Source organism: Sapajus apella, unplaced genomic scaffold (genome assembly GCF_009761245.1).
Source record: "Sapajus apella isolate SASKATOON/1434 unplaced genomic scaffold, GSC_monkey_1.0 scaffold17, whole genome shotgun sequence".
Lineage (NCBI taxonomy): Eukaryota > Metazoa > Chordata > Mammalia > Primates > Cebidae > Sapajus > Sapajus apella.
In genome coordinates, this window is record NW_022436957.1 from 28,380,192 (window position 1) to 28,399,345 (window position 19,154).

A 19,154-nucleotide genomic window follows, 5' to 3' on the forward strand; every position below is an offset into this window, starting at 1 on the left:
ACAAATTAACTCATTTGTTCAGTTGTAGAGTTTTAGAAATTCAACCACAATGGTGCCTGTTGTATTTACTTCTTTTACTTTCATTTCTTTTACCTTACTACATTGCCCTTATTAGCTACTGCCCAGAAAACATAACTTCCTTCCCTTCTCTACTCACTCACCGTTTCTTTCTTTATCCATCCTGCATATCTTCAACACTGACGTTCCTGAAGTAACCCCACTGGCAATGCAAACCACTTGCAAAGTTCTCATCTCAACTGTTAGGTGACTATAGTCAACAGTTAAGGGCAAGAACTACAAAGCTGACTACCTGGGTTCAATTTTCATCTCTGCCATTTCTGTGCTGTGTGACCTGGGTAAAAAATTTTAATCTCCCTGTACACCAGTTTTCTCATCTGTTAAAAATGGACTTAATAAAAATAGTAGCCACAGACATACACAAATTACAGCATGTGCTCTCAGTAAGAACTGCTCTGATTTACATGAGAATTTGAGATAGTTGCTCTGCATTTGGGATCAAAGCCCTTACTCAAACATGGAGCATGCTATCTCACAGCATCCAGACCTTATCCGGGGCAATACTGACTTAATTGTTCATATAGCTGAAACCATTGTACATATGGTTTCTGGGAGAATTCAGTGTGTTCATATTCATAAAGCACTTAGATTGGTACTTGTCACATAGTTGGTACAACATAATTATTGACCTCATAGTATGTGCCAAGTACTTTCAATGCACTACCTTTAATCCCCACCTTGCAAGGCAGAGAGTTTCATCCCCAGTGTAGACAAGTGAACCTCAAGTTAAAAGGTCTAATATATTGACTGCCACGTAACTAATAATTCATGGAGCCAGGACGCAAACTCTTTTCTGTGTCTGTACAACTCTACTCTTGCAAAACTTATTTCCTTCTTCTCCACCTTGTGCATGCATCAAACAAATAATCTCTATTTCTTTTTTTGCATTTTACGCCTATACTTTCCAGCAATGCTCCCATCTTTCTTGAGCAGTTCCTCACCCTAGAACTCCTTATCATTTGCATTGCCTGCTTAACAACCCAAATTAAGCTAAAGCCATCTTACTCTCCAAAGTGACTTGCCAGATATTCTTTATAACACGGTATTGACATCTGATTCCTTTGACTTCACGAAACATTAAGGCTAACTTTATGAACCAGAATCTCCCTTTTCACCTCCTAGAAAATTTTCCTCCAAGAACATCTGAATGATGTACATTTACGTTCTGATATTTTTCCCATTTTCCACCAAAAAGAGGAAGAAAACCAGGCTGTAGAAAGACTTTAAATGAAAAATTTTTTAAAGCAGCAGCTGGACGCTGTGGCTTCCACCTGTAATCCCAGCACTTTGGGAGGCTGAGACAGGTGTATCACTTGAGGTCAGAAGTTTGACACCAGCCTGACCAACATGGTAAAACCCCTTCTCTACTAAAAATGCAAAATTTAGCCAGGCATGTTGGAGCATGCCTGTAGTCCCCGCTACTCAGGAGGCCAAGAATGGACAATTGCTTGAACCCAGGAGGCAGAGGTTGCAGTGAGCCAAGATCATGTCATGTCACTGCACTCCAGCCTGGGTGACAGAATAAGACTCTGTCAAAAAAAAAGATAAAAGCAGCAAATAACCAGGCTTCTTGTGTATCTACAGATTCATGGCATACAAGTTTAATGGTAAATTTAGGACTTTAAAGTTTTGAAAATAATTACTCACATCAATCCTTTGCCCAATACTTAGACAAAAGCCATATATTTCCTTTTAGTCAGTTGCAGAATTACAGTCATAAGATTTAGCAACATTTTCCTTTGTATCATACTCAGACATTAAATGTACACATATGTGCGTATGTATTAGAACCAAAGATACTCTACTCTTTTGAAAAGCTGCAGTTTCTTATCCTAAAGTGGGAACCTAAAATCTGCACCTATTAGAGTCTCCTTGGGGAGTATTTCTTATTTTATGATTGTAAGGCAAGTACCTTCCTTTTAGCCCTGGGGATGTCCTGAGCCAATAATCCAAATGCAGATGCTTCCGAGTAGAATACTAAAATTTCTGTTCAATAATATACACGACTCCCATTAGGAGAAGACCTATCTGCAGAAACTATTAGAATTCAAGACTAAGTATAGGGAACTGGAGTTCTGGGATTGGGAGCATTCATTAGAGAGGCGATTCTGCTTTATGGAAAAGGCGAAATCAGACCAGGGCTGACAGACCAGCGATTAAGACAAACAATAGATTACGGATTCTGTTAGTAGCAGTATTGGAAATTATGTCATCTATACTGGCATGTGTAAATATTTGGTGATTTTTCCCCACCACTAGCTTACCCCATAATGGCCAATCCCATGGATATTTTGCTATTTTTTCTTTAGTGCTATTACTAATTAGATTCATTTTGTCTTAGCATCTATGTATATATGTGTATATAAATGAAAAACTCAAGTGCTTTTTAATTTTTTTAATTTTGCTGAAATTAGTAATTGTTTCTTCATGTCAGATGGGTAATGTGCCAACATTATAAGTTTTGAGGGAAGCATATCTCACACATGAGTATAAACACCCAATCATCATGCTTATGAATTACAAAAGGGTTAAAAAAAAAACATTTAAAATAATGAATTTCATATCCTAACAAAATTGCTTTCAGTGATGGACAGGTTGCCTCAGTCAAGAAAATGACCAAAGGCAGGGTGTGGTGGCTCACGCCTGTAATCCCAGCACTGCAGGAGGCCGAGGCAGGAGGATCACGAGGTCAAGAGATCGAGACCATCCTGGCCAACATGGTAAAACCCTGTCTCTGCTACAAAAATACAAAAATTAGCTGGGCATGGTGGTATGCACCTGTAGTTCCAGCTACTGGGGAGGCTGAGGCAGGAGAATTGCTTGAACTTGGGAGGTGGAGGTTGCAGTGAGCCAAGATTGTGCCACTGCACTCCATCCTGGTGCCTGGTGACCGAGCGAGACAATAAAAAGAAAGAAAGAAAGAAAGAAAAAAAGAAAGAAAAAGAAAGAAAGAAAGAAAGAAAGAAAGAAAGAAAGAAAGAAAGAAAGGAAAAGAAAATACAATGACCAAAGAGAATTGCAGCACGAGAAGCGATTATGCAGATACCCGGAAGTGAAGAGACCAAAAGCCTTGTACAGAGGGCCAAGACAGGTTAAGGAAGCCACAATCTTTCAAAGATTATTTCATCAACATTTCAAAGTCACTGGAGTATCTGTATTTGGTAACTGAAAATAGGACTTACCCCAGAATACAGAAGTAACAAGATACATAGGGACACACTGATATATATATGTGTGTATATAGATATATGTATATATCTATATACACACATACATATACACATATATATACACATACACATATATATACATATATACGTATGCACGTGTACACATACACATGTACACACACGAGTACATGTATACATATATACATATATAACTTGTTCATATAGGAGATGAATGATTATATCTCTAACCAGTAAAAAGACTAAGGTTACATGATGACCTTAAATTGCCTCAAAGAAAACAGTTCAGCTATAAGGCAATAGCACTGATTTTTTTTCCCTTGACTACAGTTATTTCACTATGTCATCAAGTTGTTCTTATATCGGTACAAGTTCAGACTTCTTGAAAACATATCAGTTCTGGTTTAATATATAAACTAAATATATAAGCTTTAATTTAATATTAATATCACATAGCTGAAGATATAAAATGAAAGTTATGTCTCTTCTCTATAGGACTTCAGAATTTGAGGAGAGATGTCATAGTCATATATACACTAAAAACGAAACAGTAAAGACAAAAATGGGCATTTTGTAGAATTTAAGAGGGAAAAATTAGCATAAGTCATTTGGGAAAGGCTTTACTGAGGAGAAATCAAGGCTTCTGGCAAACTGTTGGGGTAGACAAGTACAGAAAGAAATACAGGCAAGTAAAACAATACAGGCCAAAAAATCAGATAATCTGGCAGTACATAATGAGAAAAAAGTGGCTTAGCATAAGAGTTATAGGAGGCAGGTTGGGGGAGATAATATTTTTCTTTAACTTCAACTTTGAATGACAACTCGCGTTTGTATAACATGATAAAATCTGTGTGTTGGTATTCATGTGCTGGGGAGTTCTAATGAAAGGCAAAGAGAAGAGGTTAAGGCCATAATTTAGCAGAGTTTATTTGATAGGTAGGAACAGCATGATTGTAGACTGGGGGCTTAAGGTCTACTTTTTAGAATAATAGCAATCTAACAAGATTATTTTAGTCAGGGAATTTCAATTTGCATTCTTCTCCCCATAAGATCTTGATCAACATGAAATTAATTGACCAGTAATCATGTGTAACAATCATCTGTCTCACAGGAATGCCGTGAAGTTAGACCAGATAATAGATCAAGAGTAAGTTACATTTTCATCACATATGCTATTTACATATTACACTAAAAAGCCTATATTTTATTATGGTATCCCACATTTTTGATTTATAAACTAATACAGGCTCATTGTAAAGTAACTTCAAAATACACAAAAGTATAAAGATAATTTTTAAAGTCATTATGTATAAAAGCCTTCATTAAGACATTTGATAAGAAACCAATTAGTAAAACTGAGTAATATCTATTGGTATCAATTATATTACTGAAATTTACCTTATATTTCTATAGACTATGCCAAATGAAAATCATATGAGTTTGCTTTACTCAGAAATATGTATTGCTAGTTAAATCAGTACTCAGTAAATTAGTTAATTTTATTAGATCTCATAAAGTTATGTTCATTTCTGGTCTAAAATTCTACTAAGTTTAACGTTAACTTTAAAAAAAAAATAAGTAACGTACCAGTTTTTGCCCTGTCAGGCCTTCGAGGAGGTCTAGGAGGCGTCTCCCATCCTGTAGGTCACTAAAGAGGTTCTCTATATGCTGCTTCCCAAACTGAAATACAAAATATACTCAATGTAATGAAGCACACTTCCAATGATATATTTCCATGATTATGCCTTTTGGAAACTAAAGCTATATTTAAGGATAATTAATGTGCATAATTATTAATCTGCCAAAGATGATGGGTGAAAAAAGTTCAAATGACAAAAACAAAACAAAATTTGATCATAGGTCGACTCTATTTGAATTATTTTGAATACCAGGGGTTGGAGATTTCTAGCCTAAGTGATCTAATTAACTCACTTAAATGAATGTAGATTCTACGAAGGAGACAAAAAAAATATAGGAATGATCAGGCAGTTAGGGGTAAAGGGAGAAGTAAATATACAAAGCAGCAAAGACCACACAGTCTTCCCCAGGGGGGTACATAAAGCTTATCCATTCTTAAAGTATGCAGTCATAGAGTGTTCGACATCCTCATCACTCAGAATGTGCTTGCTGTGTATACGTATTTTGCATGCTGATTCAGAATGACCTAGTCTCACACTGCATAACTCAAACTTGAGGAGTATCTGGTTTAATCAGGTTTGGAACAAGCCTGTGAGAGCTTTTCATATCTTTTACTCAGTTCTTTGCTCAGGAATTATACCAAGGAGAAATAATAGTGAATAAATAATATTTAACATCTTCGAAGTAAATGTATAATATTTAACATCTTCGAAGTAAATGCTCACAAGAGACACTGTTGTATAAGTGAATTTCATGACTGTAGCCACATTTCTGTGAGATTAGCAATAACATACTTATCTTACATATGTGATACTGAGAGGTTAAGAACGTGGCTCTTTGTCATGAAGCTGGAATGGGTTAAAGCCAAAATTGTGGCTCCGATCTGTCTAACTCTTGGTTCTTTTTCTTTCAATCTTATGTCACCTCCTGGTACTTTTATGTGGGTTACCCCCCATATAGGTACTGAGGAAGGAGAGTTAAGCAGGATCCTGGCACAATTAGGGCCTGAAGGATATCTCAGTTTATAGCGTTACTACTCAGTTATTTCCCTTTATATAATCCTTTATATATATAATCATATATAAGTTCATAGAATGAGTGCCTAAAGAATATCTTACCACTCAGTTATTTATTTATATATATATATATAACTATATCTTAGTTCATAATCAAAGGAATGCCTGGAGTAGACACAGTACAGAGCATGAATTAAGTAATAAGCAGCTTATAGTCGGAGGAATGTCTGGAGCAGACACAGTGCAGAGCATGATTTAAGGGAAAGACACTTATACCAGGACAAGAACCCATGGCCCAGGCGGCAGCGTTCAGTATTGTAAAGATACCCGCTGTATGGCAAGCTTGGGGCAAGAGTCACTCCTCCTGATAAAGGAGTTGCAGGACCTTGCTCCAGTTCTTGTGGAAGGCTGCCCTCAGACCGGCAATCCCTCAAGCATCCGAGGGCTCAAAACCCCTCTAGATAATCCCACCTTGGTGACTGAACTTTATCAGCTCTTGCTACCGTGCTGCCCCAAAAACATCTTTCTATAGAAATAATTGGAAGCTGCCAGCAGGTGGCGGTAACCCTGACAGCTCTGTCACAGCTGTGTGACTTAAAGCATCCTCCTATAAAACTTCTTAGAAGTAGCATTCCCATAGAGGTATTGCACACTGCACCCTCTTCACTGCGCACGGCCCACCTCCATGCCTCGGTGACCTAATGGGGGTGGACCCCTTACTGCACACAGCCCACTTCCTTGCCTCGATCACTTAATGGGAAGAGACCCCTCGCTGCACTGTCCACCTTCTAGGATAGATGACCTAATGTGGGTGGAACCCTTGTTTTATTGCTCACAACCCTATCACTATCCTTAAAGATGACTTCACTCACTGCCCTGCCCCCTAACATATACACAATAAATACAGACACTTCTAGACATTCAGGGCCTTGCCTGTCTTCACTTATAGGTGACGCGGCTCCCCTAAGCCCAGCTGCGTTTTTCTTGTACTTCTGTGTCCTGTCTCTATTTCTCGGATCCTGTGCCTCAGCGCAGCATAAGGGACACCCCATGACCCTGTCGGGCCCTTAGCCCTACACTTTTATAACCTACTATTTGATTATCTTTCAAATAGTTATCTTTCTTTTATTATATTTCACCAAATCCTTTTATGATTAGAACACTACAATCCCATCATATGAGATAACTCCCAGCTTTTTCATCACCTAAGTTATCTAGAAATCCCTCATTTAATCAGTCACAGGCGTGTACTGAACATGAACAAACATGAGCTAGGTACTGAATCATATACTAGTAAATCAAATAGACATAGGTCCAGACCCTACAGAACTTAGAGTCCAACAAAGAAAATATTCCAAAAAGGTAATATGACATAGAAGCATTAAAAAGGACTAAGGAACATATAACAGTGGCAACTCTGGTTTTGCAGCATTAGTAGCCAGGCATATTCACCAAAAGTCTTGGGTAAGACTCAGAGCCGTGCTGTCTTTGGGTGTGAACCAGTACATTCCCAAGTGTGGTGGCCATGGGGATATACTCCTTGCACTTTTGGAAAGGAGAGACAACAACATGGACTTTGTCTTGCAGCTTGAGTACTAGCTCAACCAGTTAGAGAGATCATCAAGCAAGCTCCTGGGGTCCCTGATTGTAGGCCTTGGCTCCTAGATGGCATTTCTGGGCTCACCTGGGGCCTGAGGAGAACCCACAGCACTGAAGGGAGAGACCCAGGCCTGGCACCATTGACTGCTACTTAACTAAAAAGCTCTCGGGCAGGCCTTGAGTGAGCATCACTGGGGTAGCCAGGCCGTACTCACCACGAGCCTGAGGCAGTGGTAGCCACAGGACAAGATTCCTCTGCTTATGTAAAGGGCAAGAAAGGGTGGGACCAACTTTGTATTGTGGCTTGGGTGCCAGCTCTGCCACAATAGAACAGAGCACCAAGTAGATTCATAAAGATGCAACTTCAGGCCTTGACTCCTAGATGGGATTTCTAGACCTGCCTTGGGCCTCAAGGGCACTTATTGCTCTGAAGGGAAGGACATAAGCCTTGGTGGATTTGCCACCTGCTGACTGAAGTTCTTAGACATTAACTAAACATCATCTTTAGCCAGGCAGTGGTTGCCGTGGGCCTTGGGTGAGACAGTGCTATGCTGGCTTCAGGTTTGACACAGCCTAGTGGCAATGGTGGTGGTAACAGGAGTGTTTCTGTCATCTGTCCCTCTAGCTCCAGGCAGCTCACCATGGAGACATACTCCTGTGGAGGTGCAGGGCGATAAGAGAGTAAGGGAAGAGAACAAGTATCATCTATAAAATTCTCTTGGATCTTATCCAAGACCACCAAGGTTGGACCTCTATGAGTCTGCAAGGGTCAAAGTATTACTTGGCTTGGGGTGCCCCCTAATATAGATATGGCTGTAGTACCCAAAGTCTAAAGCCTTCACAAGAAGGATAGGTACAAATGAGAACAGATTGCGAATACTGCAGTAAATACACAACTCTTTATACACACACTTACCCACATAAAGACAAACATCCACTATTATCAAGACCATCCCGGAAAACATGATCTCAACTAGTGAGATAAAAAAAGGCAACAGTGACCCATCCTGCACTGACAGAAATGTAACCTTTCAGACACAACTCCAATTATCTGTTTTGAGGAAGCTCACCAAAATCCAAGAAGAAATTCAGAATCCTATCAGATACATTTAATGAATAGATTAAAGTAACTTTTTTTAAAAAAATCAGGCAGAAATTCTGGCACTGAAAAACTGACATGTCGAAGAATGTATTACGGTCTCAACAGCAGAATTAAGCAGAAGAAAAGTTTAGTGAGCTTGAAGACAGGCTAATTGAAAGTACAGGCAGAGGAGACTGAATACAAAAAAAAAAAAAGCACACCCACAAAATCTACAAAGTAGCTTCTGAAGGGCAAATCTAAGTGTTATAGGCCTTAAATGGGAGGGATAAAGAGATCAGAGGAGAAAGTTTATTCAAAGAGATAATAAAAGAACTTTTCAAAGCTAAGATAAGATATCAATATTCAAAAACAAGAGATTATAGACCACTCAAAGAAGACAACATCAAGGCATTTAGTAATCAAACTCTTAAAAGTCAAGGATAAAGAAAGGATCCTAGAAGTAGCAAGAGAAAAGAAACATTCCAAGAAGCTCCAGAACAACTAGTAAAACTGACTTCTCAGCAGAACACCAATAGGCCAGGAGTGCGTCATGCCATATTTAAAGTGCTGAAGGAAAAATACCCTTTATCCTAGGATAGTACATCCAGTGAAAATGTCCTATCAACAAGATAAAGACCTTCCCAGAAAGACATAAGCTACGGGGTTTCATCAATAGCAGACCTGTTCTACAAGAAATGCTAAAGGGAATTTATCAATTGGAAAGAAGAGGACCTTAACTAGACGGAAAAGAAATCATCTGAACATGTACCCCAGAACTTAAAGTATAATAAATAAAATTTTTAAAAATAAAAAAATAACGAAACAAAAAAAAGAAATCATCTGAAGGCACAAAACTCAGTAATTACAAAACTATTATATACTGTAATTGGGGTATATAAACTACTCACATCTTGAATAAAAAGACTAAAAAAAGAGCCTTTTAGTTCCTCAGCCTAAAACAGCTAATAACTTTTTAAGACATCAACAGTATAATGATATAAAGAGAAAAACAAAAAGATTAAAAGAGGGACAAAGGTAAAGTATAGAATTTTTAATTAGTTTTCTCTTTGCTTTCTTGTTTGTTTATGCAACCAGTGTCAAGTTGTCATCAGAAATAATGGGTTATAGTGTTTGTAAACCTCATGGTAGCCTCAAATAAGAAAATATACTCAGATACACAAAATATAAAAAGAAATAAAGACATGCCACCAGAGAAAAATCACCTTCACTAAAAGGAAGATAGGATTGAAGAGAAAACCAGAAGACAACACAATGGTAGGAACAAGTTCTTCTTTATGCTAATAAAACTGCATGTAAATGAAATAAACTCTCCAATCAAAAGACACAGTGATAGAATGGTTTGAAAACAAAAAATAAGACTCAGTCTTTTGCCTACAAGAAACACTTCAGCTACAAAGCCACACACAGACTGAAAATTAAAGGATGTAAAAAGATATCCCATGTCAGTAGAAACAAACAACAACAAAAACAAACAAAAACAAAAACAAAAAAAAAAAACAAACAGGAGTAGCTATTCTTATATCAGACAAAATATATTTCGAGACAGAAACTACAAAAAGAGACAAAGATCAACATATAATAAAGGTATCGATTCAGTAATAAGATATACCAATTATAAATATGTATGTACCCACCAATGGAACACCCAGATATATAAAGCAACATTATTAGACCTTAAGAGAGCTGGAAACATCAATACCTACTTTCAGAATTGGACATGTCAGACAAAAAAAGTCTACAAGCAAACACTGAACTTATTCTGTACTACAGGCCAGAGGGATGTGATAAATATTTACTGAACATTTCAACCAACAGCTGCCGAGTGTACATTCCTCTCCTCAGCTCATGGAGGATTCTCAAGAATGGGCCATATGTTAAGCCACAAAACAAGCCTTAAATGCACAAGAAAAAGGAAAATATGAAGCATCTTATCTGACCACAGTTGAATGGATTGAGAAATCAGTAATGAGGAATTTTGGAAACTATATAAAAACACAAGGGAATTAATCTATGTTCTCCTGAATGACCAGTGGGTCAATGAAGAAATTCCTAACAAAATTATAAAATATCTTGAATCAAATGAAAAGGAAAACAACATACCAAAACTTATGGGATACAGATAAATCAGTACTAAGAAACTTTACAGCAATAAGCACCTACATCAAAGAGAGAAACAATATACCTTAAAGAACTAGAAAAGCAAACCAAACTCACAATTAGGTAGAGCCGTGAAGAAATCCAAAAGCTGAACAGACCAATAACCAGTAATGAGATCAAAGATGTATGTGACAAGTCTCCCAACAAAGCAAAGCATGAGACCTGATGGCTTCGCTGATGAAATTTACCAAACATTTAAACGCTTAATACTCAAACTATTATGAAAGACAGAAGAAGAATTACTTCTAAACTCTATGAGGCCCGTATTACCCCAGCATGAAAACCAGACACAACATCCAGAAAACAAAACTGGATCTCTGACGAACACTGCCATCTCTCTCTCTCTGTCTCTCTCTCTCACGAACACTGCTCTCTCTCTCTCTCTCTCTCTCTCTCTCTGACGAACACTGCTATCTCTCTCTGATGAACACTGCTATCTCTCTCTCTCTCTCTCTCGAACACTGCTATCTCTCTCTCTCTCTGACGAACACTGCTATCTCTCTCATGAACACTGCTCTCTGTCTCTCTCTGACGAACACTGCTATCTCTCTCCCTGTCTCTCTGACGAACACTGCTATCTCTCTCATGAACACTGCTATCTCTCTCTCTGTCTGTCTCTGACGAACACTGCTATCTCTCTCATGAACACTGCTATCTCTGTCTCTCTCTGACGAACACTGCTATCTCTCTCTCACGAACACTGCTATCTCTCTCTCTCTCTCACGAACACTGCTATCTCTGTCTCTCTCTGACGAACACTGCCATCTCTCTGTCTCTCTCACGAACACTGCCATCTCTCTGATGAACACTGCTCTCTCTCTCTCTCTCTCTCTCTCTCTCTCTCACCAACACTGCTATCTCTCTCTCTCTCTCTCTCTCTCACCAACACTGCTATCTCTCTCTCTCTCACCAACACTGCTATCTCTCTCTCTCTCACCAACACTGCTATCTCTCTCTCTCACCAACACTGCTATCTCTCTCTCTCACCAACACTGCTATCTCTCTCTCTCACCAACACTGCCATCTCTCTCTCCGACGAACACTATCTCTCTCTCTGAGGAACACACACACACTCTCTCTCTCTCTCTCTCACGGACACTGCTCTCTCTCTCTCTCTCTCTCTCTCTTTCTCTCTCTCTGATGCACACTGCTATCTCTCTGACGAACACTGACACAGATAACTTCAATAAAATACTAGCAAACCAAATTCAACAAAACATTTAAAAGGTCATTCATCATGACCAAGTGGGATTTATCCTAGGGATGCCAGGATGGTTCAACATAGGCAAGAAATCAATGCGATACATCATACCAACAGAATAAAGGACAAAAACCATATGATCATTTCAATAGATGCTGAAAACGTGTTTGACAAAAATTCAACATCCCTTCATGATAAAAACCCTCAAAACTGGGTATAGAAGGAGCACACCCTAACATAGTAAAAGCCACATGAGAAACCTACAGCTAACTTCATACTGAATGGGGAAAAACTGCAAGACATTCCTCTAAGAGCTGGAACAAGACAAGGATGCCCACTTTCACCACTGTGGTTCAACATATTACTGGAAGTCCTAGCTAGATCAAATAAAGAAAGGGCATCCAGATTAGAAAGGAAGAATCAAATGATCTTTGTTTGCAGATGATATGATCTTCTATTTTGGAAAATTTAAAGACTCAACCAAAAAACTCTTAAAAATTGATAAACAACTTCAGGAAAGTTGCAGGCTAAAACATCAACATACCAAGATAAGTAGCATATGCCAAAATGAACAATATGATGAAGAAAGTAAGGTATTCCAATTTATAATAGCTACCAATAAAATACCTAGGAATAAATGTATCCAAAAAAGTAAAAGATGTCTACAACGAAAACTTCAAAACATTGATACAACAAATTGAAGAGGACACAAACATGGAAACATACTCCATGCTTATGGATTGAGAAAAATCAGTATTGTTACAATGTCCATACTACCCAATACGGTCTACAGATTCAATGCAATTCCTATTAAAATCAATGGCGTTCTTCACAGAAATAAGTAATCCTAAAATTTATATGGAACCGAAAAAGACCCAGAATACCCAAAGCTATCCTAAGCAAAAAGAACAAAACTAAGAATCACATTACCTGACTTCAAATTATACTACAGAGCTATACTCATCAAAAAGTCATGCTAATGGCAGAAAAACAGACATATAGACCAATGGAACAGAACAGAGAGCCCATTAACAACTCCATAGACCTAAAGTGAACTCATTTTTAACAAGGTTCCAAGAACGTACACTGAAGAAAATATCATCTCGTCAATAAATTGTGCTGAGAAAACTAGATATGGACATGCAAGAGAATGAAGTTAGACCCCTGTCTCTCGTCATATACAAAAATATCAAATTAAAGTGGAACAAAGATTTAGGTCTAAGGCCTCAAACTATGAAACCACTAGAATAATCATTGGAAAGAAATATCCGGGACACTGGTCTAGGCAAATGTTTCTTGATCAATATCCCACAGGCACGGGCAATCAAAGCAAATATGCACAAATGGGACATCAAGTTAAAAAGCTTCCGCACAGCAAGGGATATAATCAACAAAGTGAAGACGTAACAGAGTGGGAGAGAATACTGGCCGACTACCTGCCTGACAAGGAATAACCAAAATCTACAGGGGCCTCAAATAACGTTACAGGAAGAAAAAAAAAAAGTCTCAATTTTACAGACTTAGCTGAGAAAAGCATAGCTTTTAAACTTATCAAAAAATACATTGCAATGTGTCCGTTGTTGAACAAATATATAGTTAAGAGATATTTGTTTTTATAAATAAAAAAATCCAGAGAGAAAGGTAACGTCTGTCAGACCAGAAAGGATGCATGTGATAAAATGCTGTTTACTCAAAAACAGGAGCAGAGGCTGGAAAAGGCAAGACGGGTCTTGGAGTACAGAATACAACATGAACCCCAAGGCCATCACGAGTATATAGCATCCAAGACACAAGAACTACGTTTGAGTTTAGAAACAAGGCTAGGCAAAGGTCAACAAGGCAGACAATATTGTTTTGTTGGCCAAACTTAAATACACACACCCAGGTCTTTTATAAATTTTCTTTTAAAGCTGGAGTTAACCAAAATGAAGAGGGAGTAATGCATTATAGGTCAGGCAGGGGCTTCTATGTGCACTTAGCTGGGGCACTTAGAGACAGAAAGCAGTGAAGCGATGGACAAAGAGTTCCCACTATCATTTTCAAAACTCAGAGTCAATGATATATTAAAGAATCCCAATTGAAACCCAATTTCTATTAGTCATATTCACCATATTCTCTAATAGAGTGCTTCTCAGAATGTTCTACCAGAACATCCTACCTGAAAATAAAATGGAAGGCATTTACCCTGGAGTCTGGCAGTATAAATTACACAGTGCATGTAGGTTCAAAATGTCTTTGAAAGCATGTTTTAAGCTAAGCATTCCTTGAGATTTTGCCTTCTCTTCATATATGCTTGTTTTAATGCAGATGTAATTTTGAGCACTTTTGAGTAAAAATCCCCCCACTCCCATGGCCTAAAATGATTTTTCAGTGAAATGTGCTATATTTAGCCTGTAACTTCACAGAGCTTTTTGTGCTCAGTTTTATTCTCCCTGTAGTAGGAATATCCCAAGTAAAGTCAAACATAGTATTTCCCTTGGATGGTTCTCATTTTTCCTGGCTGTAACTTACTCATTCTATAGAATTATAGATACTATACCAAAAGTAAACAAGTTTCAGAAACAGCAATAGCTAACTTCTGCACTCAAATCTCTAATTCACTCACTAGCTGTGTTACCTTGGGCAAGTGAATTAGCCTGTCTGAAGCACAATTTACTCACTAGTGGAATGGGGATCAAATTATCATTCCAGAGCATTCCCGTGAGGTTTAACTGCAACACATAGGAATGTTACACAGATTTGGCAAATAGTGTGCATTCAATAAAAATAGGATGATTTGTACATGATCACTATTTGTCTACTTCTTTCTTTGACCAAATTCTAGGTGTAAAAATATTAAGATTGGCCCAGCACGGTGGCTCACATCTGTAATTCCAGCACTTTGGAAGGCTGAGGCAGGTGGATCACTTGAGGTCAGGAGTTCGAGATCAGCCTGGCCAAGATGGTAAAAACCCATTTCTGCTAAAAATACAAACATTAGTCAGGCGTGGTGATGCACGCCTGTAATCCCAGCTACTCAGGAAGCTGAGGCAAGAAAATCGCTAGAACCCAAGAGGCAGAGGTTGCAGTAAACTGATATCATGCCACTGCACTCCAGCCTGGGTGACAGAGCAAGACCTCAAAAAATAAGTTAAAAACTATTTAAAAATATTACTGAATCTACTACCAAGTACAGAGCATATATAAAATGTCCTCTGTTGTCTATTAGATTGGCATCCCTGTGAGAGTGGAAGTCAAAAGGAGAAGACATTCTTCCCTATACAATTAGTAAAACTGGTAAAGGTGGATGGTACAGGGATACACTTAGATACCTGAAGCTGTTTCCTCCCTCTTCTTGTTCTTTTGACTATTTTTAAAGTATTCTTTTGTTGTTCTCCCCTTTCATCTTCAACATGTACCATGTCTTTGTTGCAGGTGGCATTTGATGTCATAATAGTAATTTTTCTGTAAATGGCTTCCTTTTCAAGTATATGAGAACTATTTTGTGTAACTATTTCCAATCTTTAATGGCTTCCTTTTCGAGTATATGAGAACTATTTTGTGTAACATATAAAACATGAAATCCTCCTTGGGCCAGGTGACCCTGTGGCTTTGTCTTCAGCTCATTTTGTAACTATGATTTTCTTTATCAAGTGAACTTAGTGGATGTTTGATATTACTCAGCAGTTTAATGTATCCACTTATATATTGTCTTCTTTGTTAACCCAAACAAGATGAAAGGGCCTGAAAATGGACAATAATCCTTCCATATCCTTGTTAGTATGAAATAAAGAAATATGGAAGCACAAGCAGTGTTCAGAAAGACACACAGATAAGTAGATCGATAAGAAGGATAAACAAAGTGGAAACAAAATCAAACAACTTGAGAAACGAAGAGAAATGCATTCGTGAAGGCGTTTAAGTGGTTTCTGATACTTCAGAGTTGTCTTTTAACCTGAAAATCCAAAGGGATCAATATGTTTCAGTAGAAAGTAAGCAATACAGGGATAATTTAGCATGACCGTCTAGTTATAAAACGATCAAGCCATGGACATATCTGTCGCTCAGAAAGTCAAGATACTTCTGAGATTACAAATCCCTAGACATTGGAAACACCACAAAATATCGCCAACGCCACAAACGAGTGCAAAACTAGGGATTCAAAACTTATTGGAGAACGCTGCTGACCAGCTGCCAGTAAAAATAAGGCAACCTATTATCATGTAAATAGGAAACTTTGAGAGCCTTTTAGTTTTTTAAAAATATTCGTTGGAAAAAGTATTGTGTAATGAAGTAGTGTTTTATTGCAGAATATATATAAACGGAAGTACACGTCTTAAGTGTATAGCTCAATGAATCTTCATAAACCGAACACATTTATATTACCAGCATTGAGATTGATGAAATACAATATGATTAGCTTCCTAGAGCCTTCCTCACACCCCCTGTGTAGTAGGCCCCTCAGGAATGGCCACTGTAATGATTTGTGGCATCATAGGTTAGTTCTTTTGAAAGCAATCTCCTAAAAATAGAAAAATGCTGGTTTTCTATTTCAAATTAGGATATTAACGACTGACATACATTAGATTTATGCAGAGGGTATATAGAAAAAAGTCACACTGTAAAAAACGATGAGTTTGGGTCCTTTGTGGGGACATGGATGAACCTGGAAACCATCATTCTCAGCAAACTGACAGAAGAGCAGAAGATCAAACACCGCATGTTCTCACTCATAGGCGGCTGTTGAACAATGAGAGCACATGGACACAGGGAGGGGAGCACTACACACTGGGGTCAGTTGGGGGGAAATAGGGGAGAGATGGTGGGGGGTGGGAAGCTGGGGAGAGATAGCAAGGGGAGAAATGCCAGATGTAGGTGATGGGGAGGAAGGCAGCAAATCACACTGCCACGTGTGTTCCTATGCAACAATTTTGCATGTTCTTCACATGTACCCCAAAACCTAAAATGCAATAAAATAAATAAATGGGGAAAAAAAAAAAAAAAGAAAAAAGTCACACTGATGAAATATGCTTTAGGACATACAGGGGAGTGGTATTATGCCATGAATAAGAATGGTTACTGTATACCCAGAATGCCTTGGTTCAAATCCCAGCTCTGCCATCTTCTAGCTCTGTGATCCTTTTCTCTATAAAAAGGGAATGTATCATTACCTGTGTTGTGGTGATATTGCAAAGATTTAAGTGGACTTAATACGGCACTTTGTAAGATATATTCTGTAAATGTTAGGTATCGCATATTTATTCCAAATTTTCTGAATCAAGTGATTCGTATCTTCTTTAATTATCCTTGTAATGTTGGCCTCAACGTAACAGAAAGGACCAACTTCAAAGTAGTAATATAAGGAGTATATGGGTTAATAATTGTGAACTGTCTGATATGGTGCCTAGCATAGAAAATGCTCAATAAATACATTAAATAAATTACATTTCCTTCTGTTATCACCTGGCGGTGGAGAATGACACTCTCCTTTGAAACTTCAATGGCCCTGGCAGGACTTTGGTCATTTGAGAAGAGTTTAATAAGGGACTGTTTATAAAAATGAAGGCAGGTATAATGAAACCACTGGAACTAGTAATAGAGAGGTGTTATTACTCTTAGAGTCATAAGGATGAAAAGAAAGAGTGTTTACTAGTCACTACATAAAGAAAACTGAGAAGATCATCTGATAGGAGCTTTGATACCGGGTGATGGGATTTCTCACTCTCCCTCTCTTACCAAGCCTCTCATTGGCCAAATCCAAAAGGAAGCTAGAGGACAAAGGAGTCTGCTGATATTGTCCAGAGACCAACCTCCCAAGGAAGACAAAAGTGGAACGTGGGACCAAAGGAATAAGCCGAAAACATTCACCACCCTAGACACGGGAACAAATTTCCTTTGAGCCAAGGGAATCAATGCCAGGGATAGTCCATATCAGAAAATAAATGAAGGCCTGAGAGTTCACTACCATGCCTCGATTATTTCTATCTCTGGTGATGTCATTGTAAGGAATAATATGTATCACTGGAACATGTCATCTTCTTTAATAATGGTATGAAAATACTAGAATGTTTTGTGGACCTTAACAGATAAAATCAGTATGTATTTATTCATCATTCCTTAGCATCAAACACTTTTAGAGCCTTCTCTATACAAAAAACAAACAAACAAACAAACAAACAAACAAAAAAAAAAAACACACTAAAATCCAGCTACAAAGATAACAAATAAAAAGCCAAGTTATTCCTTAGAGCTACCAAGTGTTCAAGAGCTATGTTACGAAATACGATAGTTTTTTACCATCTTTTCAGCTATAAAATGTTATTTGGCATTTTATGAAGCATAATAACTAGGACCCAGTATGTATGTTATACTATTAAGTACACAAGATATGATTCAAACAGATGTACATTAGAACTTTAAACAGGAATCACACCATTGTTAATAGAAATCAAGTCATTATCTGTAAGTGGGACGTTATGAAGCCAAAGATATGCTTAACAGAAAGTCAGCATGATTCATTGTCTGATCAGGTCTATCTTTAACATGCTTGGTAATAAAACTAAGTTCCTAAGGTAGGTCTGAATTTTTTTTTCCTGTAAGTTAGATAGGTCAATACCAATTCTTTTTTACCAAATATTCTAAAGCAAATATTAGCAAAATTAAGGTAAATGCTTTTTTAATGTTATATTTTATGTATTAATATAATTCACAAATAGTTATTTCAAAATTTGTAGAATGATCACAATCCATGACTGTAGTAATTATCTTATACCAGCTTTAAATATCCCCTATAAAATTGAACATTCTGAAAGTTCAGTTCAGATTTTCTATCGATTTACATGGATAGACATATTCAAGATAGCCAGTGATGGATATGAAGGCTAATTACAATTTATCTCAATGGTTGCTTTTCTCACAGAAACATGACAGTATATGGTCGGTAAGATTAAACACTTTGTTTCAAAGCATGCAAATAACAGTAAGTCTTCAAAAAAGAAATACATATTTCAGGCATGGTGGTTCACACCTGTAATCCCAGCACTTTGGGAGATGGAAAAGGGCAGATCACTTGAGGCCAGGAGTTTGAGACCAGCTTGGCCAACATGGCAAAACCCTATCTTTACTAAAAATACAAAAATTAGCCAGGCATGGTAGCACATGCCAATAGTCCCAGCTACTCAGGAGTTTCAGGTGGG

General features: G+C 37.8%; 1 protein-coding gene and 1 non-coding gene across 11 annotated transcripts in view; both read right to left on the reverse strand.

Annotated features, from left to right (window-relative positions):
• The window catches only part of DMD (dystrophin), a 2,282,798-nt gene that overhangs the window by 1,760,230 nt on the left and 503,414 nt on the right, over positions 1–19,154 (reverse strand). For all 10 annotated transcript variants that reach the window (XM_032285804.1, XM_032285805.1, XM_032285797.1 and 7 more), the window contains one exon: positions 4,854–4,946. Coding sequence is in view for 4 of the 10 variants with exons in the window: in XM_032285801.1 (XP_032141692.1) it covers positions 4,854–4,946 (93 nt within the window). In the remaining 6 variants the exon portion in view is untranslated. The remainder of the gene's footprint in view (positions 1–4,853; positions 4,947–19,154) is intronic.
• On the reverse strand, positions 2,507–2,607 carry LOC116556856. Its single transcript, XR_004271200.1, has one exon. It is a non-coding gene; the product is annotated as a small nucleolar RNA U13 (small nucleolar RNA).